Raw genomic sequence first — 20,157 nt, 5'->3', positions numbered from 1 at the left:
AAGTTGACCACTCAAGTATTCACGCACGGCCTACTGCAGTCAATATACGGACCTCGACGCCACCACCAGGCTACCGAATCGATAACTTCGGCCAAGTATCGAATACACAAACATGGCGATACCCCCGACGATACGATTGGTCCGCGCGGATGAAAGGCCAGAGTCGGTAGTATCAGCCATATCGGCAGCAATCTCTGGCCGAACCTTTAGCGACCGTGGATCCACACAGGGAGGGACGGGGTCGCTTATCTCATACGATGAACGCAACTTGATTGCCGACCTCATAGCAGACTTATCTGCAAACTGCGAGACTGCCTTTTCTCGCTCATATACCCCAGGAGGCGGCACTTTCTCATACTCATCTTATAATTTCAGCCAAGACGATCTTGCAGGACTGAGAAATATCCCGCCTAGACGAGAAGTTGCTTCCTCGTACACAGCTCGGAACCTGCGAGAGGACTTACAGGAAATCCGGCCATACCTCCGCGAAAGCACAATACTGGCTTTGGAAGGCATATTAGCATTGGATATTATGGGACCTAGAGATCTACGGCCAAGAACAGCAGAACTTACACGATTCAACTATATGCCGGAGGTTCCAGAAATGCCCGAAATGCCAGACATGAGGGACTCATACCAGTCGTCGAAACGCTCAAGTTTCTCCAGCCCGATCAGCGTCAAATTTCAGGATGACCTAAATGGCTCAAGCTATAGCCTACCACAAAAGCCCAAAAGTACGCGAAAGAACAACAGAAGGAGTCAGCTTCGAGAATCACAATTAGCGGACAACGACCCCGATGATACAGCGCCCGGAGCGGATATCGGACGACAACCGATGCTACCAGCGGGTACCTATCCATCACCAGCGAAGACGGCAATCATCATGGTCTCTTTATATATCTCCATCTTCCTAGTCGCTCTTGACAGAACGATCATGGGCCCTGCGATTCCCGCTATTACCAACGAGTTTGATAGTCTAAGCGACATTGGATGGTACGGCAGCGCCTACATGCTCACAGCAGCTGGTTTCATTTTGCTATATGGACGCATATACACTTTCTTCCAGACAAAACCCGTCTTTCTATCCGGCATATTCCTGTTTGAGCTTGGAAGCCTGATATGCGGCGCGGCGCAGAACAGCATGATGCTCATCATCGGGCGCGCGATCGCAGGTCTCGGTAGCAGCGGCATTTTTACCGGTGCGATTCTGATCATGCTGAACACTGTTCCGCTCGAAAAACGCCCCATATTGCAAGCTCTCTTCGGCGCATGCTTCGGCGTCGCAAGTGTAGCAGGTCCACTACTCGGCGGTGCCTTTACAGGAAGCAAGGCCACATGGAGATGGTGCTTTTGGATCAACCTGCCACTGGGTGGCCTGACAATCTTAGTGGTGTGCTTCATGCTCAAGTTGGAGGAGCAGAAGCCAAAATTGAAAACCTGGGGAGAAACAATAAAAAACCTGGACCCGCTCGGCACTGCGCTCTTCCTCCCCTCCATCACATGTCTGCTTCTGGCACTGGAATGGGGTGCGGCCGACTATCCGTGGTCTTCTCCAAGAATTATCGCCCTTCTCACCGTCTTCGCGCTGCTGCTCATACTTTTCATACTATGGCAGTACTTCACTCGCAACACTACTGCAACAGTTCCTGCACGCATCATAACCCAACGAAGCGTGTTCTTTGGCGGCGCATCTCAATTTTGCGTTGGCGCAACCATGCTCACGGTGTCAATATACATCCCTCTTTGGTTCCAGGCCATCAAAGGTGTCTCAGCGATGCAGTCCGGCATAAACACGATCCCGCTCGTACTCTCGGTTGTCCTCGGCTCCATCATGTCCGGAGCTCTCGTGCAACGTATGGGCTACTACACTCCGTTCATGATCATCGGATCTGGTATGATGGCGGTTGGTACTGGCTTGCTAACTACGTGGGACATGAACACCAGTACCGGCTTGTGGATCGGATATCAAATCATCGTCGGCTTCGGGGTTGGATGCACTATGCAGCACCCGAATATTGCAGTGCAGACGGTATTGCCAAAGCCCGATGTGCCGATCGGTACAGCAGTGCTTTCGCTCTGCCAGACGCTGGGTGGGGCAGTTTTTGCGGCTGTCGGGCAGAACCTGTATATCAGCAAATTTACTGCCGGCCTGAAACATATCGGTGGTCTCAATCCTCATCACATACTGAACGGAGGAGCTACAGACTTGACGAGCGGACAACCCCCGGCGGTGAAACATATGATTCTGGCAGCCTACAACAGCTCATTGACCCAAGGCACATTCTTTGCCGCGCTCATCGTCGCTTGCCTGGCGGTACCAGCTGCGATAGGAATGGAGTGGCGGAGCGTGAAAGTCAAGCGCCCGACACGAGACGAGGAAAAGCAAGGGCCCAGTCGGAATCAGACAGTCCCGCGCGGTATACTAAAAGCACCAAACATCAGCCCGAGTCGACAAAGTTTGACCAAGATCCCCACGCCACCACCGATATTGAAGAAGACCTATCGGTCTAGTGGAAATTTCTCGTCCTATCTCACGGCGAAGATCAATCCGGATCTCCGTGATTCATTGATGATGACTGGGCCTAGGTAACTTCAAGTGTAGTTATCTAATTTAATGTAATGTCACAAATTCGAATACGAAAATTTCAAACAACTTTCATTGTTCCGTGGCGGCTTCCGGCCCGTATGATAAAATCATTACTCACAGTTGACAATGTGATGTGGTGTTTTCACTAGGACCTACAGGTATCCCTGATAACAGCTACCGCTGTCGTGCGCCCGGGACGACCCCATTCGATGTAACATCAAGGGCCTTGCACAAGCCATCGGAATCACGGCGTTATCCTCCTACTGCTCCATCCAGCCATCACCGGAATTTCATCCGATCTCGCAGTCGACTGAGGCATAGGAAAGCAACATGTATGCAGCTAATGCATCCCACGTCAGCGCAGGATCACCAAGCAAATAGGGCTGAGTTCTTAGCCAACCTTAATGAATGAACGTAGACCTACGTGATTGGCCAAGTTCACGTATTTTGACCGCAATCAGAATATAGTATCTACAATCTGACAGATCGGCATGTCGAAGTCGGTGCTCCAAAGCGCCGTATGTTACTCGTCACCGCACACCATCATGGGGCTTCCGTGGCTGACACGAGCATAGTGGTATGTACCCGGCATCCTGGTCAGCTTCCGAGATGGAACACATCCCATTGGTCCACGGCGAGGCTAACGCCTGGATGGGTCATCATCGTCTCCACTCCTCTTACGACGCACACCGACTTTGAAGATACTATAGGCAGCTCACTATCTCTACACATGCTTTGGAAGCGCCACAAGCTTCAGCTCGCACCGGACCCACTATCTGCTCATGTCAGTTGCAACCATACGAGCGGCATTTTCCAGCAAAAAACCAAATATAGTCCAAGTCAATGTGATGGGCCTGATACGGTTCCCCGCAGCTGTTCCATATCGATGTTTTAGTGCTGTCCAAAGCAAAGGCGTCTTTAACGATAACTAAGCTATTGGCTGACAGTCGGAGCTCGGGGATGACTGGCGAGCCTGACCGGAGCTGGCGAGCACCAACGATGTGAATGTGAGCTTCAGCTGTGCAACATAGCCCAATCCGAATGCAGTCTTGTCGGAGATGATAGAGGAGATACGGTTACTGTTCACCACGTTTTTGGAAAGCCGAGTTTTGGCATTGTGGCTTCTTCGATTGGTATTGTATCAGCGCTTGTATATTAGTATAACACTGAGTCTGCGTCATCCTAAAACGACATCTTGTCCGTTGTTTTCATCCTCTTGTCCTTTTTATAAACCATCTCACTGCTATGGCGGCGCGTTCCATCCACATAGTGCTAAGCGTCGCTTGGCAAGATGCCGGTGATACCACACGTGCAATCGCAATGGCCGTTGCTTTGCGGGATATGTGCCCGCCTGACGTTGAACTGAAGATTGACTTCTTGTCCTGTGGCGCACGCTTTGAATACCAGATCACGGATGCGGGATTCAACATTGTTCCAGCTCAACCACGTGTGAAAGGCATCTCTGTGGCACATGATCTAGGATGGGACTGGCCTGAGTTCTTTGGTTCGGAGGAGATTGCAAAGTCGTTCATTGATGGCCAGCTCGCCGCGTTTAAGGAGCTGAAGCCAGACATCGTGTTCCATGGTATGTGGGCTCCGGCTTCCATCGCTGCACGGTTACTGGGAATTCGAACCATCAACTTCCTGCCGGTCCCGCTACACCATGGAGCCTTTGCCCATGGCCTTGTTCGCGATCTGCCTGATCTTATTCCGCTGTTCACACGCCTTCCTCGGCCGATCCGACAGCGGATCGCATGGTGGGCCAGCGGCTTGATGATCAAGGCTCCCATTTTCCACCAGAAGCGCCTAGGTGCGGCAGCAGCGGCTTGCGGCTGGCCGATTTCAGGGCCAATCTCCCTCTTCGACATGAATATGGCAGATCTGAACTTGGTTAACGATCATCCTGTCTTCCATCAAGAATACCTACACCGCCTCCCTAAGAACATAGTTCTCACAGGTCCATTATACGCACGGAGCGACGCCGAACTAGACGATGATATCGCAAAACATTTGACAAAGGGGCCTGGTCCGTCAATCTTGGTCACCATGGGTAGTTCTGGCACAGAAGAATTCCTGTTCGAGGCAATCAAAGCTCTCACAATGAACCCGGAAGACGACTGGAATGCCGTCGTCCTCGCTTCAAAGTCCATCTGCGATATCAACAAGGCTAACGAGGTCGCGGGCGGAGATTCACGTCTCCTTGTAACCGATCGATTTATCCCTGCGTCCGCTGCAAACGCACTCGCGGACTTGATGTAAGTGCCTCCACTGAGTACCTGAACAAAATTATGACTAACCACAAATCTGTTCTAGTGTCACACACGGAGGCCAAGGAACCGTACAATGCGCGCTAGCCGCAGGGAAACCCCTTGTCGGCGTTGCACTACAAGTCGAACAGCAAACAAACCTCGACAACACCATGAATTCCGGGGCGGGTATCCGTGTGCAGAAGCAATTCTGGAAAGCCAGAAACATTCGCAACAACATATTAACAGTACTAAACGAGCCATCGTATGCTGCAAAGGCGAGGATGCTGGCGGAGAAATTGAACTCCATGGACGGTGCGAAGACGGCGGCGGAGGTCATGTGGAATTTCATCCTAGAACACCCGATGGAAAAGATGGAAGCTCCATAGTTTCATTGATTAGGTCTTCCGGTCAGATTGTAACAATGGATGTGTAGACGTGGGGGTCTTCAAGAGTTTAGGGTATCGTCATAGATTTAGGCTGTCATGATATAAACATTACACGATTTCAACAACCAAAATTTCAATATCGACTCTCTAGATTACATCCTACAATTTGAATATCCAATAATAAAAGGAGAGAAATAACCATAGATAGACTATTGCAACACTCATTCAGGGTAGCAACAGTTTCAACCACGTAGCACCTTCTCCTTCTGCTTCCCCGAGGCGTCTTCAATTGTCTCTTTCATTAACTGCTCCTCCACTGGTTGCTCTTTCACTGGCTGCTCCTCCACCCTCTTGCTCATTGCCCACATCTCGCCTTGCAGGTTCAGTTCGGGTAAGCTAAGCAGTCCAGAAGCCCAACGCAACTCACCATCAACTAGTTCTATAGCAGTTTCCAGTTCCGAGGTAATTTCATGGAATGAATCGGGTAGAAATTGCAGTTGAATTTGATTCCAATTTTCGGGAATTGTTGCACTCATTCTGCTATTCGCCTTATAGCTACGGTCAAGAATTATGGCAATCACATTCTCACTCAGGAGCAATGGATTTGGTATGCAGAGGCTTCTAAGAAGAGGAGTGAGCTGTGATCGACCAGTATAGGTTTTAAGAGTTTGTACTTGCTTCATGTATTTGTTATAAAAGTTTGTCCAGCCAGAAGTCATATCTTGATCATCCCTGGTTTGCAGGTTCTTTATGTACTTCCTTATGATACACCCTGCTTTCAGGACATCCTGATTTTTGATGTCAATCTCATCACGACCGTCGCGAACCTTCCACTCCTCGTTCACGATGTTTATGGCTACAGTGGCTTTTGCATCCCATGAAACGATCGTCAGCTCAGTAGACTCCGCAACAATCAATTCAATCCGGTCACTCTCCTAGACCCACTTACCTATCTAGGTAGGGCTTAAACTCCTATAGGTAACTACTAGGCTTAAAGCGGTAATCAATCAATCCAATCTGAACCTTCTAGGACCCACTTAATTGATTGTTGCGGACTGTGCAGCTCAGAGCTCATCCTGTGCCATAAGTCTTTGTATAATTGTGTATTCAGGTCCATGATAGTGGGCGTAATGCTGAAGTGAGGGAAAAGAATCCTCGAGAGTTCTTGCTGAAAGACCAAGCGGAACATGATAAGAATGTCTGATGTTGCAGGCCTTTGGTCAACTTGATAGCCGGGGACCCGAGCTTGGTAACTGCGACTCTGCTTCAAGACGAGATCAGAGATTTCCTTATTGGTGATGTTGAGAAAGGCTGGGTTTTCTGGCCCACCTGTGGCGAAAAGAAGGTTGATGAGTGGAGTGGTGGTGAGCTTTAATTCGCCTGTTAAAGCCATTTTCATAGGTCCCCCACTACGTTTCTCTTCTGCTGCTATGCTTGTACTAGGCGTCACACCATGTGTGATCAATAAACGCCTGACGCATGCAAGGACTGATTTTGGCCTGTCGCCTACGAATAGACCAGACTCGCCGACGATTTTGATCGTATTCTCCAAATCCGCCCACTTCCTGTACAGTATCTTGTCAGATGTGTCTGTGGTGCTAGAACTATGATATTGACGGAAGAAGTTGTACAGGTGTGCGAAAGCCAGTGTCTGCCCATTGTTATTTTGACCAACAATCCAAATATCACTCGCAGCATGTGCAACCACAAATGATAATAGCCCAGCAAAGAATGGATTAGCTGATATTCAATCGCCCACCTTCCGATTAAGGCTAGTATCTGGATGGGTATCTGTGGGATCTTTGGCATTTGCTCGCGCCTCTCTCTCCGAACAAAAGATGTCCTCCATAATGAACCTTGCGATCTGAGTCGTCTTTTGTTCATCCTTGAGATAGGACTTCAAGTTGGGTTTACGCTTCGCATCGGATGTTTGCCTTAAAATGCGGGGTATTTCGAGATGATCGCCGGTGTCAATCAAATATTCATGTAGAGCAAAGTAATGATCTTGAAGCTTCTCCGATATTTTGTCGTTGAAGACCATTTGCGTTTGGATATAGAGATCGGTGTAGAGTAACATCTCAATGGACAGGTTGGCAGGTTTTTGTTTCTTTTGTTCCTTAGCCCTATCGTCTCGCTGTTGCTTGAGATATGTGTACCAAGTTTGCGTAAAGTTATCCATGGCAGGCAGTTCTATGCCGAGATCTATCAAAATTGCAATATCTTCGAGCGCGTTGATGAGAGCATGGAAGGAAGGAAGATCATTCGGTATATGCTCAGACTCAATCAGGGGTTGAATCGTCGTGGGACGCAATGAGAACACGGCTTGATGGTGATACCTCTCAAGCATATTCGAAGTCTCAAAAAAAGTCGCCAGACCACTGTGTTTGAACAAGCCGACTCGTGCCATAACCAAAGGGGGCCCATGGTCATCGTACTTGACGTTCCGCATCGCTTCTTTGAAAGCAGGTTGACGCAGAAGCTCGATGTAGAAGCTTTTTGAGTCTTTTATCTCGGGAAAGAAACTGGAGAATTTGTGGACAAGACTCTTAATCATTTGCATAGCGGCCTGGCTGGTTGCTGCAGCAGACATAAAGTCAGCTTTCTGACTCTTATTGGCATGATCTCTGCAGAAACTTTCCCAAACCATTATGTTAACAGCCTTTATACTGTTATAATCGCGTAACAAACAGTACATAGCAAACCATCGACCTTCGTCAATAGTCTCCAGGGTATACACAACCTTGGGGGGAGGTGCTGGCGTGGCAGCAGGCTTCGTTTGCTCAATGCTGTCCGGTCCTTCGACTGCGAGTTCTTCAATCTCAAGCACACTAAACCGCGAAGTCAAGTCGTCGATGGATTTCTGCGTTATGTGCTTATCAGGCTTGGGCTTCGCTGTTTCTGAGGGGACCCTGGACGGGTGTCGAGGGTCGTCAATTACAATGTCCCCGAGCCACACGATTGTATATTCAGCCAGTAGATTGACTCCTTATTAGAATATGTCTTAATCCATCACGCAGAGGTAGGAAGGCATATAGAAGTGATATCGATGCTTAGCAGCAGATCTTACAAGGCAAAGTCGCAGAGGGGTATCGATGAAATCAAACCTCCTAGACAGATTCCACATTCCGTTTATTAGCATCCATCCATCATTCCAGGTCAATATTCTCAGTATCATCCAACGCCCTAACAACCTCTTCCATTTCCTTGGGGCTCGTAATGCCCCAAACTCCACCACCTTTAACCGCGCCCTTCATGCCCACTTCTTTGCCGACAAGATTCCTGCCTACTTTCCCCGGCCCGATGCCTACGTATCGCATGATCTTCTCTTCCTCATGGAGATACTTAATGCTCTTCCACCACTGCACCGTTTCAGCGCAACTTCTCGCAAGCAAGTCTTTCAGCTGCTCTTTATCTTGGAATGGCTTGCCCGACACATTCGATATGCACGGCATGATGCCCGGCCAAGTTACGATATCGCGACCGTCTTCCGTCTGCTTGTAGAGTATGCGCTTCATCGTTTCCTGGGCGGGTTTCATAAGCAAGCTATGGAAGGGCGCGTCGGACTTCAAGCGGACGTGTCGGGGATCGTGGCCTCCGAACTGGCGCAAGTTGGTAAGCAGCGTGTTTATCCTCGTAATCTTCCCGCTTAGAACGATCTGGTTCTTCGAGTTGAGGTTGGCAATGGTGACTTGTTGGACGGCGGGGAGGTGGTCGTGAGAGTCAGCCTTGGAGCCGTGCGCGAGGAACTCGTGGATGCCGTTGATGAGCGCCTGCATGCGCTCCTCGGATTCACACACCAGTGCTACCATGCCGAACTCGCCTCCGTCTCTTTCTACGGCTTCTTGGCTGCATTTGCTCATGACCTCAGCTCGTTTGCGCACCATTTGCAGCGCGTCGCGGAAGGTGAGATAGCCGCCAGCTACTAGAGCTGCAAATTCGCCCAGAGAATGCCCGAGGGTGATATCGACGCGCGCGTCTGTCTTGAAGCCGAAATCATTCTCCAATATCCGTAGTATGAGGATTGAAGTCGCCATGATGGCTGGTTGCGCGTTCTCGGTTTTGGTGAGCTCGGCATTGGTACCGGATTCTATCGTCTTGGTGAGAGGAAGTTTGAGCGTGTCGTCGATTTCTTCGAGGATAGGTTTGGCTGTGTTGGGGAAGGCTTCTAACCATGGTGTGGTCATTCCTACGCGTTGGACGCCCTGGCCTATTGACTGTCAGTATTCTGGAGCATGGGTTGACCATATGTACAAATGCTTCAAGAACGCACCAGGGAAGAAAATAGCTGTCTTCGGCCTCTTGGTTGGGGATTCCCGCACGCTGCTCATCCATCGCCGACGTGAAGGCTGACAGCTCTCCCTCCGCTCGCCGCATCGCATGCACCTCCGCAGCAAACGCGCTCTACAGACAGGCATGGCGAAGCTAGACATGATGGGGGAATGCTATAATTGTTTGAGAGTCATGACATTTGCGGAGATGCGGAAGTTGGAGACGCGGGGAACTGGGTCCTGCAGCTTCAATTAACTAGCGTCGTGGGGTGCAAAGGCAACCCACGGCCGAGGTTACGGCGCTACTCATGCCAGGCATTATGAATCTGGTTAACCTACGCGTTTGATCACTACAAACGGCATTCAGCTGATGTTTGATCCTACGGTTCAAATCTATATGGGTACCACAGTCGTTTTGACTCAGCAAGTGACTCTATTTATACAATGACAAGTAGACCACCCTGCATCCACCCATCAAGCACCCTGAACATTAAGCCCTGCATCCACCTGAACACGCATACCCGTCATACTGGTATTCTTGGCCAGCATCACAAAAGCAGCCACGCAATCGTCCAAAAACGTCTCTTGCTTGAGTGGCGCACGATCCTTGAGCCCTTTAATCTGCTCCGGCGAATAATTCCGTCCCTGCATCATTGTTAGGAGCTGTATACGACATTCACTCGAGTTTCTCTCTGTTACATACCCACTCGGTCAACAATAAACCGGGTAGGACGGTGTTGACGCGTATCTTGGGGCCAACCGTGACGGCCAGGCACTTGACGAGCTGGAACTGTGCTGCTTTGGTGACGGCGTAGGGCATACTGCTTCCTCCTTGTCCGATAGCCTAATTACTCCGTTAGTAAATTCTTGTCAATCTTGTGCAGAAACGTCTTCAACGCTAAGCAGGCTGACGTACAGCGATACTTCCCGTGGTGATCATGAGACCACCATCGGGATTGGCGTCGAATTTAGCTCTGGCTTCTGAAAGCAGTGTCTTGGGTACTTTGACATTGGCGCTCCAGCACTTGTCCCAATCTTCTTCAGACATCGAGTCTAGATCTGCCCACTCAGAGAAACGCGTCCAGCCCTATTTTCGTGTCAGCAACCTGCATCTTATCATGACGAGAGATATGTGGTAGCATTAATAGTCGGGCATACATACTGCATTGGCAAGAATAATGTCTAGTCCGCCTAGCTGCTCAATCGTCTCTTTGACAACCCGTTTCGCTTCTGACGTCGATGTTATGTCCTATCACTCTCAGTCCTGCTCCATCATCCTGAATCTGTGCGTAAAACATACCGCCCTGATGAGCACAGCCTTGACACCTAGCTCTTGACATTGCTTCTGTACTTTCTGTGCAGGCTCAATGCGGTTAAAGTAGTTGATGGCTACATTGGCACCTTCTTTTGCAAATGTTATGCTGAGCAATTCACCGAGGCCCCTGAAGGACTGTTAGCATCTGACTTTATGACTCTCTGGCAAGCATTCCCAAAGCATGCAAGCTATGCAACATAAGCAACTCACGCTGATCCTCCGGTGATGAGAACATTTCTGCCCTTGAGTTCGTATGGCATCTTGGTGTTTAGGCTATGATAAGGTATCAAATCAATGTGCTCCCTTGCACCTTGTTTCTGTACGCCGATTACTGGGATTGACGCGGTGCCCAAAATTGGACGGCTTTGCGATGATGTCTACGCGGTATGTGAATGTGGGGCAGGAGCTTTCGGAGCTATGCGCCTACACCGCTCACCCCGCCCTACTTGTAGTACAGTTGCCTCGGTACGTACTCACGGCACGTATACACGGCTACCACGAAAATAAATATTCTATTTCATTTCTCTCGCTGCTTCTCGCATGTTAAGCTAGATAATAGTGAATTAATAAGATAACAATGTTTTCTGTATCCAACCCCTCTTACCCAATCCTTTGTAGAAGAAGCCTCTCCTACATGTTATCAAAGTCCAATCCCCAGTCATCATCACCTCCGCCACCTCCCATACCCATATCCATGTCCATGTCCATTCCCATACTTCCCATATCACCCAGGTCCAAGTCAGGTAGGTTGCCCAGATCCGTACCCATATCGCCCGTCCCTGAATCGCCATTGCCCATCCCGATGCTCGACAAATCCAGACCTTCGGATGCGGTAAGCTCATCCATACTTCTTTGAAGCGCTTTGTTGTCCATGTTGGAAATGTCTTCAACGATACTTGCCGCTGCCGCATCGTCAATGGCTCGATTCAAGTCGTCTGAGATCGTTTGCGACTGCATATCTCCAATGTGTACACTAGGGATGTTAATTGGTGGTGCCTGAAGTCCGGTCTCGCTGAGTGAGGCAAAGTGTGCTTCCACACGACGATGTAGGCGTACAATTGTTTCTGCTGTTAGCGGGTCTGTTGCAACGAGGTTTGCCGCACAGTCGAACTCTTGTTTGAGAATCTCCCTCAGATTCATGCGAGTTCGCTGTGGCGCTGGTGCCACTATCTGGCTGGCCACCCAGTCTACTGATACTGGGCTATCTTCTACCATAGGCGCACAAATTATGGAGATACCAATGTCAAGTGCAGCTGCACCGTTGCCAGCATCTGTTTGGTTTTTTACCTCTTCTACGATGGCCCGCAACGTCCTAGTTGCGCCTAGCATTTTCAGCGAAGCGTAGATCTGACGATGGGTATAGCTGGGCGGATTCGGCTGTAATGATGCAGTGGAAGCCCACTGCGACAGCTGCTGTACAGTATGTCGAAGAGATGTATTCAGTGTACTATGGGGCACGTTCGTCCATTGATCAAGTTCCTTCAAGGTGGCATATGCGGTACGTTCGTAATGAGAGTGTGCCTTGATCGCTTGAATAAATGGCTCCAGAGTAGTGCGATTCGGCTCGCGGCGCTGCAGTGTGCGGAAGCATTTCTCGAGGCGGCTGGATACTATCGCTATAATTGTCGAGTGCATAGCCTGTGCATCACCGGATGTTGGACTTGAGAGTATAACCTCGTTGAAAATGCGTATCATCGCATCAAGGTCGTTATGGGTCTGTAAGAGCGCATAGGAAGCCATCCAGGTGAGACCCCCGATTAGAGACGGCAAAAGGAATGTTTCTCCGAGATCTATATTCAGTCAGTCCCTCGCATTCCAAGACGTCAACATCAGCGTGCTTACACTCCAAGCCACCCTTGACGGTCTCGAAAGATAACACGCCTGTAGAACAAGCCACGACTGTCTGTCTGAATAATGTTGGAACTGTCAGATAGAACTCCTGTGGGCGACAAGAAGCAAACACCTCATTGCTAAGTCCTTCCTTGTCAGAGTCGTAGAGCCCCTTTAGCCAATTACCAAGGTGCTTTCCCTGCTCTTCAGTCAACTCATCTGGCAGCATACCATGGTGCCCGCGCTGCATGAGTTTAGCGACGAAAGAGTCATGTCCAATACCGATGTCGTGGTACGTCAGATCGTAACGGTACATGAACGTCATTATACAAACGAGTATCGCACCAAATTCATCGTAGACTGGTTGATGCTCACCTATGACAATCAGCAAGTAGTCGCATTGGTTTTGGTTAGATCTCCTACCTTGGTCGCTATCATAGTGCCAGTCGTCGAGGAACTGGCATAGTGGCCGCAAAATGCTGGGTGGGGAGGTGAATTGAAGCATCACGTCCATTGCCTGAGGCTTCCTGAAGATCAAGCAGGACAACTGCTTCAGATACATAGTCGTCTGAGTCTCGCAGAGGTGTGCTATAAACTATATTGCGTCAGTAAGCCTGCTTCCACGGACGATACAAACATGTCATACATCTGTGACTGCGGCGACGATGGCGCCGGCATTACCATCTACATTCTCAAGTTCGTCAATATATAAGCTGATCTTATCAAAGTTTGTTTTGCACTGATTCAGCAGTTCTTTCCTCTCGTATCTCTTCGCTGGCGGTCCTTGCATGGGGGCTTCGCCCAGCAACCGCTCCACGGTACCCGCTGCAATGAGGCCATGGAGTGCACAGGCATTGAGGAAATCTTGTCGAACGTCAGAAAGGGAGTTGTTACTCCCCATGATGTCGTCGAAACCTTGCGAGAATGACGGAAAAGCATGGGGATCGACATGACTGAGTGCCTGGGTGATACACATCTCAACTGTCATTGGGAATATTGACCCGGACAATTGCGTGAGAAGTATGGGCACCTTGTTGATAAGGAAAGACTTCAAGTAGAACAGCGTTTCTGATTGTTCGTTGCGGTACATGGCGTTTGCGAGGATATCGAACGCAGCAGTGATCAAATCAGTTGCCATATTCTGAGGCTCCAACTGCTGCAAGTCAGAACCCTGTGGAATACCCAATGGGTAGCCTACCTTATATCGTGAATGCAGGTGACTAATGATCGTGAAGTCGTCAGTCAGAGGCCGCGCGACAAGCTTATTCCTGTTAGCGGCAAACCTATCCATGAGCTTGACTACATACCAAGGCGTTCAGAAACACATAAAGACCAGGCCGCGTGTTGACCTGGGGAAGCTCCATCACCGCGTCAAGTTGCAATGCAGCAACTTCCAGACCGGTACTCTCGTTCCGCTCACCGTTAACATTCGGAAGCTTCTCGAAGAAGTCGTGTTGCTTTTGTGACATTTCTAGTCTATTTGCTAATGACAAGGATGTTTGTGATCCGGCGGAGTTGTTGTGGAGGAAAGGAATGAACGAGGACAGCGACTGAACGAAATTCTTTCGAACATCTAAGTATTTATGAGCGATTGACATGCTGATGTATCGCGATGTGTATGCGCAAACAACAATTGGGTGGATATCAGATTGGGACAGCTTACCTTTGCCTTTGGGATTGCTCAAGATAGCCAATATTCTTGGGTTTTCTATAACACCGATTACAAGCATGGCAAGGCCTTCTCTGGCGTTGATGGACTGCTGATGTGGCTGTTGTATGCCAGCCATGGCCTGGATCATGGTATCGCTGGTATGCGATGTCACCATTACCTGCATCCATCTTGTAACGACAATAAGCGTGCGCAGCCCTTCAGTATTATTGACAGGACGCTCCTCCGAGGCAAAGGCCTTGTGCAGTCGATGAAAAATAATCTCCTCTAGTTCTGGGGGGTTGCTCCATTGTGCATCTTTAGGTGCCTTTTCGTCCCCTGTGTTAATCGGACGCCGATCCTTGGAGTGCAAAAAGGTCACCGTTAAGACATCAGATGCGTCGACCTTTTTCAAGGCTAGTAATTGTTCGAGAATCGCAATGGAACGCGGGTCGATGCCTGCAGCGCGTGGGAGAAGCACCAGGGCAGCAAGCTTTCGACCTGGCAGGGGAGACTTCGCGTGGAGCTGCGCGACTGCGGCCGCGAAGACGTCTGGTGGAATCCGGCTCGCAATACAGCGAGACAAAAACGCTTTCCATTCATCGACCACGGACTCCATGGCTCATGTGTAGATAGAGACGGCCCGGAAAATACTGCGGGTAGTTGGCGACAAAAAAGGAACACGAAGCGTGACGCGTGAAGAACAAAGATGGCCGTGGTCGAGGCTGATGGCTTGCCGAAGTTTCTTGGCATGTAAGAGGCCTCACCCCTCATGTCAACCGTGGAAGGCAGGCCACGTCCATCCCTGGATTAAAAGAAATGCTATTATTCTGGAAACTTATAGTAGAAGTACATTGCACATGTACGCCAAGGGAATTGTTTTTATCCACAAGGTACACACAGGGGTACCGATGCTAAATTCTCATAAACGACAATAGCGCGCCTCTCTTACCTGACCAGGAATCAGTAAAATAGTTTGGCGGTCGCACATGATGAGGTGGTGCTTTCTTTGGGGACTGTTCATGAGGGCAAGAAGCTTCGTATCCCCGTAGGCCTGTTGGCACGTGATTCAGAATTCGAAACCGCATTTTAGTAGAAGCGACAAGGAGCTAATTGTAAACATGTCCTATTTGCATCGATTTGAAATTACTGGGCACAGTAGGCGCCTGGAAAAGACAGTTTGGATTATAACTAGATATTCCAATGAGCGTTCCGCTCATGTCGTGGTACTTGAATGTGCAACCCGACGCCGGACGATGCCGACCGTGGAGCCCAGCCCATGAAAATCCCAAGAAGCCGCACGCGCACTATTCTTGTGCCTAAAACCAGCTTGCATAGCTAACTATCATGATGCAGCTGAAAACGCCATACTCCGAGTCAGTTCTCACGATGCACGGCGGTGCGCATCTTCGTCTGCATCCGGTGCCCTCGGGCCCACCATCCAGTCCTCCATGGCTAGCCATTGACTCCAGGTTTTCTCAGCGCCCTCAATTTCGGCCAGCTGTACCTCCTGTAATGGCTTCAAGTAGGGGACTGTTTCGTGTGGTGACATGTCGTACTGGCATTTGACCTTGGCCCATCCTACGCTCTTGGCGGCAAACAGATAGTTGCGCCGCTCACACTCGTGCATTGGACCAACGCCTTTTCTCCAGTCTTCACCAAAGAAACCATGCATGATACCTGAACTGTCCATTCCCGTGATGACAAGTCGGCGGATGAATGGTACAAGAGACACCCAGGCGGGAGCTGGTTGACCTCTGGAATTGGTGACGGGACCTTGGCGCGGCCATGGCATATTATACGCGGCCGGCCCAGATGAGTGAGGTAGCGGTCCCGAGGCGTTCATGAGGGGATGTTGCGTCCATTGAAACGGCAGGCAGATGTTGATGAGAGCGCAGACGGCCTGTACACCGTGTTCGTGCTGAGCATGGTCGAGGAAATAACGCTGGCAGCTTTGATAGGCGGGGTGCCAGTCGAAAATATCAAAGTGGGGTTCAGATGCAGTGTTCGGAGCAGAGGGTGATTCTCCCGACGATGTGCTACCGCGTGCGAAAGTGTTCCCGCGAGTCTGGAAGGTTGGGTATCCCGCAGGGAAGTTTGAGGTGAATCCGGGTAAGCTCGCCATAGTGTGACGGCAAGGCTACTGCAGGAACAGCGGACGTCAGCAGGGCCGGTTGGTCGGAAAGGCGTGTGGATGGTATGAATGGATGGACACGAGTCGGGCGAGCTGGGTGCAACAGGCAACAGTCGTGAATCAAAGTTCCGGTGCAGAGCGTCGGCTTTTCTGGACTAATGTTGGAGAGTTGGAGGCGGCCGAGAGTCAGGGTCCAGTCCAGATGAGATCTGGGTGAGATGAGAAAGAGGATCAATGACGAAATGACCCAGTGGGCGGATAGGTCGGTGCCGCCTGTGTGATAGCTGGGGAAGTGGAAGGAGCTACAGCGGGCGCTATAAGGTGCTTTATAGTCGCGACATGGGGGTTTGCTCAGATGAGGGTGCAGTACTTGCTTATAACGCGTGGCTTTCGTTCGACGCCGCCTGCTAACCCCGCGAGGGATAATTGAGGTCTCAGAGCGACGGCCGTGAATTTGGCACAATCCTGGCGATGATCCATTCGAGCCACTTCGGCTTCATGGATCCTCTGGGGGCAGCGTCGACGGCGCCCCGGGCCAATTGGGCGCCCTCCTGATGGTCGGTGGAGCCCGAAATAGTGGCTATGCGGTTCGCGGGTGGTCGCATATCGCCTGGCTGGCGGCGTCAAAATCGGTCTATTCGAAAGCACTGTAAACCAAGCGTCGTCGACGGGCGCGATGCTCTGCGCTGCGCTGCACTGCCGTTGGCTGCCCTTCCTCGGTTCGCGCAGATGATGTAGGAAGTTTAACATGGCCGGCGGCGCCGACAAGCACACGCATTGGGCCGACTGACGCGACATGAGCCTTGCATCTCCCGTCTCCTGTCTCCTCTCCTGTTTCCTGGGGCCACATGTCTGCGCCCGTCAGTGTCAGTGTCAGTTGGGTTTTGTCATATCATGAGCTGGGACGGGCTGCCGTGACAGGCGCCACCAAACGCCCCGGCTGCGAGACTCGTCAATCGCGGCAGAGGGGCCACAGACATGGGTTGGGGCTTGCGAAACGGATAGTCGTGTGCCCGAAAGTGCCACAATAGAGGGCGTTCGCCAATGTGCTATTGCTCCCTGTCCAGGGCCACGGTAGCGCATCGTGTCGGAGAACAGCTCCTCGCCGATCACCCCAAGCCACGCGCACTCGCACTCGGTGAGGCTGCCAGACAATACACGTTGACCACTGGCGACCCTGTGCGACACGGCACTGCATTTGTCCGCTTCATCATGGCGAGAACTAAGTAGTCACTGGGAGCCTGAGGTGGGGAGAGGCTTCCCCCGATGCAGCAGGTACCGCCGAGAAGAGCAATTGGTGAAGGTTGTGGTAGAGGAGACTATAGGTTGCTCTGCAAGATATCCTTGGTTGCTTTTGCACGTGCAACGCACCTCTACCGTACACCAGCTTAGCTGCCATTGCACGCTACACGACTGTGGCCATTGGGAGAGGGGCATGTGAGATGTATGCCCTGGTCAGAAGCGGGCCATGATGTAACCACAACGAATCGACGAATTTCATCATGCACCATCATCATCGTCTTTTCATCTCTTCGTCTCATCTCACGCCCACTATCGTACCGGCTCTTTGGAAGCATCGCAGATTGTATAGTACCCTACAGATTCGTATGCACGACATAGCGCCCAGCTTTGACATGGCCTTTCCATCCTTCTCATTGGCCTCGCGGACCAAGGTGCCCTCACCGTCGTACACATCGCGCCCAGCTCTGACACCCTTGCAGCTCCCCAATCGCTCATCCATGCCCACCATTCATCTCGGCGTCTATCTGACGTCCGGAAAGGAGACGTATCAGGCTGTGCGATGGGCGCTCGAGGTGTGTTTTTGCTGCTACTGCTGATTAGAAAACAATCATGCTTACAACGGCAGGCCGGATATCGAGCGTAGGTATCACGATACACCAGCCTTGTAGAACACTCAATGGATGACGCGTGCACCAGGGTCGACTCAGCTCAGATGTACCATAACGAGCGCGAGTCGGGCAAAGCCATCAGCGACTTTCTCCAGAGTGAAGCTAATACTGATTCCCTCAGGCGGGAACATGTGCACTTCACTTCCAAGCTAGCGTCCAACTCCGCATACGAAACGGCCCGCAAGGCCATCAGTAGATCGGTCAAGGAGGCCGGGCTTGGCTACATTGACCTGTTTCTGCTCCATTCTCCGTACGGTGGCAAACAGGCGCGTCTGGACAGCTGGAGAGCCGTCGAGGACGCAATCAACGACGGCGAAGTCAAGACTGGAGGCGTCTCTAATTATGGAGTCAAGCATGTTAGTCCACCCCGGCTCCCTTGTTCCTTTGGTTTTTCTTGCGTGTCTCGGGTAGCCCCGTATCCTATGTCTAGTGCGAACATATACCCAGGTTAGGAAACTCGTCGCCTCTCTGTTATTGGATTCGAAGCAGACTCTCTCCCGTCATAAGGCATCCGACGACGCCGACGCTGACGTTGTTGGCTGCAAGCGACTGCTTTGGGTCAGTTACTGACATGGTGATAGCTGCAGGAGTTGTTGGATTCTAGCCCTAGGATTCCTCCAGCAGTCAATCAGATCGAGGTAAGATATCCATGTTCAGAGTGCGTATAGGAAACCCCCTGACACAGCCTCCGCGTCTTTAGGTCCATCCATTCAATACGCGCGAAGATATTACGTCCTTCTGTCAGCAGCACAATATTGTGGTCGAGGCATACGCTCCGCTCGCCCGAGCCTTGCGAATGAAACACCCCAAGATTGTGGCCCTGTCCAAGAAGTATTCATGCACGCCAGCCCAGCTGCTGGTCCGCTGGAGCCTGCAACATGGCTATGTGCCGCTACCTAAAAGCACGAAGAAGGAGCGAATTGTTGAGAACTCGCAGATTGGGGGCTTTGAAATCGACGATGCCGACATGGAGACAATGGATGGATTGGATGAGTATCTGGTGACTGGTAAGTTCCGATGTCTGATACAAATACCTTCACCCCACTACATGTCCTAACGAGCCGTGTTCTTCTCCAGATTGGGATCCTACCGATTGCGATTGAGTGTGGAGGCGGAAATGCGTACGCGTGGGGGTTTGGTTGGGGGTTTGGTCAAATCGTGGAGGCTGAAGGATGGTCCAAGCAAGGCGACCAGAATGAAATTGTCACGTGTCCAGCATCTTTTTGATGGGAATTCTGTAGACAATTCACCTCTTCACATCTGATCTGTTGTCTTTCTATTTGATGTGGTGAAATTACGCGCTAAGCTGTCGCAGTGTGTGGCAGAGGCATCCTCAACCGCGTGGCGAGTGCAAAGTATTGACAAGGCCGTGTATGTAGAAGAAGCTGAAAATGCTGACTGCAGGACTTGGTGGGATATTCGTAAAGTATATCCAAGTTGCAACATCTCCGCTGCGCAGTAAATTGGATGCATGTCGCGTGCATGCCCGCGGGTTGCATCGCCCAGACCTCTGGCCAAAGCGCGCGCGCTGACCCGCCAACTCCCCGACGGCTCCAGGGCTCCCACTCTCCTCCTTACGCGCCGACAAGTCACTAGCAAAACTTCAACGTAACATGGACATACGCCGACTTCGGAACCCTTCGCCTCCCATGGATTGACCCTCTTCAATTACACGGCCGCCACGAGCCTGCAGTGGCCGGAGCCCGGCTTCACACGTGAAAACACCCCGCGATCCACGACCTCGTGTTCTCATTGGACAGATCCTTATCAGTGGGAAAAGTGTACACCATAGTTTGCATCAACATGGCGTGGACGAAGAGCCATCGACCA

At 50.9% G+C, this 20,157-nt stretch overlaps 10 protein-coding genes across 10 annotated transcripts; 3 read left to right on the top strand and 7 right to left on the bottom strand.

The window, feature by feature from the left end:
- Positions 1-112: 112 nt before the first annotated feature.
- PtrM4_091850 (ProP, Permease major facilitator superfamily) lies at positions 113-2,590 on the top strand (the record flags this gene model as incomplete). The annotated part of the gene is made up of 1 exon (XM_001934373.2): positions 113-2,590. The coding sequence occupies one exon, from the start codon at positions 113-115 to the stop codon at positions 2,588-2,590; it is 2,478 nt and encodes an 825-aa protein (XP_001934408.1).
- A 1,317-nt stretch (positions 2,591-3,907) lies between these two features.
- Positions 3,908-5,222, top strand: PtrM4_091840 (Glycosyl transferase, related to UDP-glucuronosyltransferase; the record flags this gene model as incomplete). The annotated part of the gene is made up of 2 exons (XM_001934374.2): positions 3,908-4,842; positions 4,901-5,222. 2 exons carry the CDS (start codon positions 3,908-3,910, stop codon positions 5,220-5,222), a joined length of 1,257 nt encoding a protein of 418 aa, XP_001934409.1.
- Positions 5,223-5,464: 242 nt separating this feature from the next.
- PtrM4_091830 (uncharacterized protein) lies at positions 5,465-5,758 on the bottom strand (the record flags this gene model as incomplete). The annotated part of the gene is made up of 2 exons (XM_066106971.1): positions 5,465-5,595; positions 5,650-5,758. 2 exons carry the CDS (start codon positions 5,756-5,758, stop codon positions 5,465-5,467), a joined length of 240 nt encoding a protein of 79 aa, XP_065962639.1.
- Positions 5,759-6,225: 467 nt separating this feature from the next.
- PtrM4_091820 (uncharacterized protein) lies at positions 6,226-7,869 on the bottom strand (the record flags this gene model as incomplete). Its single annotated transcript, XM_066106970.1, has 2 exons — positions 6,226-6,873; positions 6,982-7,869. 2 exons carry the CDS (start codon positions 7,867-7,869, stop codon positions 6,226-6,228), a joined length of 1,536 nt encoding a protein of 511 aa, XP_065962638.1.
- A 499-nt stretch (positions 7,870-8,368) lies between these two features.
- Positions 8,369-9,550, bottom strand: PtrM4_091810 (uncharacterized protein; the record flags this gene model as incomplete). Its single annotated transcript, XM_001934375.2, has 2 exons — positions 8,369-9,429; positions 9,493-9,550. 2 exons carry the CDS (start codon positions 9,548-9,550, stop codon positions 8,369-8,371), a joined length of 1,119 nt encoding a protein of 372 aa, XP_001934410.2.
- A 414-nt stretch (positions 9,551-9,964) lies between these two features.
- PtrM4_091800 (uncharacterized protein) lies at positions 9,965-11,065 on the bottom strand (the record flags this gene model as incomplete). The annotated part of the gene is made up of 6 exons (XM_001934376.1): positions 9,965-10,135; positions 10,194-10,334; positions 10,407-10,577; positions 10,653-10,739; positions 10,791-10,932; positions 11,016-11,065. The coding sequence occupies 6 exons, from the start codon at positions 11,063-11,065 to the stop codon at positions 9,965-9,967; spliced, it is 762 nt and encodes a 253-aa protein (XP_001934411.1).
- A 370-nt stretch (positions 11,066-11,435) lies between these two features.
- Positions 11,436-14,902, bottom strand: PtrM4_091790 (mediator RNA polymerase II transcription subunit 5; the record flags this gene model as incomplete). The annotated part of the gene is made up of 7 exons (XM_066106969.1): positions 11,436-11,482; positions 11,534-12,595; positions 12,648-13,010; positions 13,059-13,230; positions 13,282-13,896; positions 13,943-14,208; positions 14,299-14,902. 7 exons carry the CDS (start codon positions 14,900-14,902, stop codon positions 11,436-11,438), a joined length of 3,129 nt encoding a protein of 1,042 aa, XP_065962637.1.
- A 765-nt stretch (positions 14,903-15,667) lies between these two features.
- PtrM4_091780 (uncharacterized protein) lies at positions 15,668-16,408 on the bottom strand (the record flags this gene model as incomplete). Its single annotated transcript, XM_001934378.2, has 1 exon — positions 15,668-16,408. The coding sequence occupies one exon, from the start codon at positions 16,406-16,408 to the stop codon at positions 15,668-15,670; it is 741 nt and encodes a 246-aa protein (XP_001934413.1).
- A 443-nt stretch (positions 16,409-16,851) lies between these two features.
- PtrM4_091770 (uncharacterized protein) lies at positions 16,852-17,022 on the bottom strand (the record flags this gene model as incomplete). The annotated part of the gene is made up of 1 exon (XM_066106968.1): positions 16,852-17,022. The coding sequence occupies one exon, from the start codon at positions 17,020-17,022 to the stop codon at positions 16,852-16,854; it is 171 nt and encodes a 56-aa protein (XP_065962636.1).
- A 1,029-nt stretch (positions 17,023-18,051) lies between these two features.
- Positions 18,052-19,430, top strand: PtrM4_091760 (ARA1, Aldo/keto reductase, related to diketogulonate reductase; the record flags this gene model as incomplete). Its single annotated transcript, XM_066106967.1, has 7 exons — positions 18,052-18,231; positions 18,285-18,298; positions 18,356-18,683; positions 18,775-18,885; positions 18,909-18,965; positions 19,028-19,334; positions 19,405-19,430. The coding sequence occupies 7 exons, from the start codon at positions 18,052-18,054 to the stop codon at positions 19,428-19,430; spliced, it is 1,023 nt and encodes a 340-aa protein (XP_065962635.1).
- Positions 19,431-20,157: the final 727 nt, after the last annotated feature.

The sequence above is a fragment of the Pyrenophora tritici-repentis genome, chromosome 4 (assembly GCF_003171515.1).
Source record: "Pyrenophora tritici-repentis strain M4 chromosome 4, whole genome shotgun sequence".
Taxonomy (NCBI): domain Eukaryota; kingdom Fungi; phylum Ascomycota; class Dothideomycetes; order Pleosporales; family Pleosporaceae; genus Pyrenophora; species Pyrenophora tritici-repentis.
The sequence above is the reverse complement of the archived record's forward strand: the minus strand, read 5'-3'. Positions and strand labels throughout refer to the sequence as shown.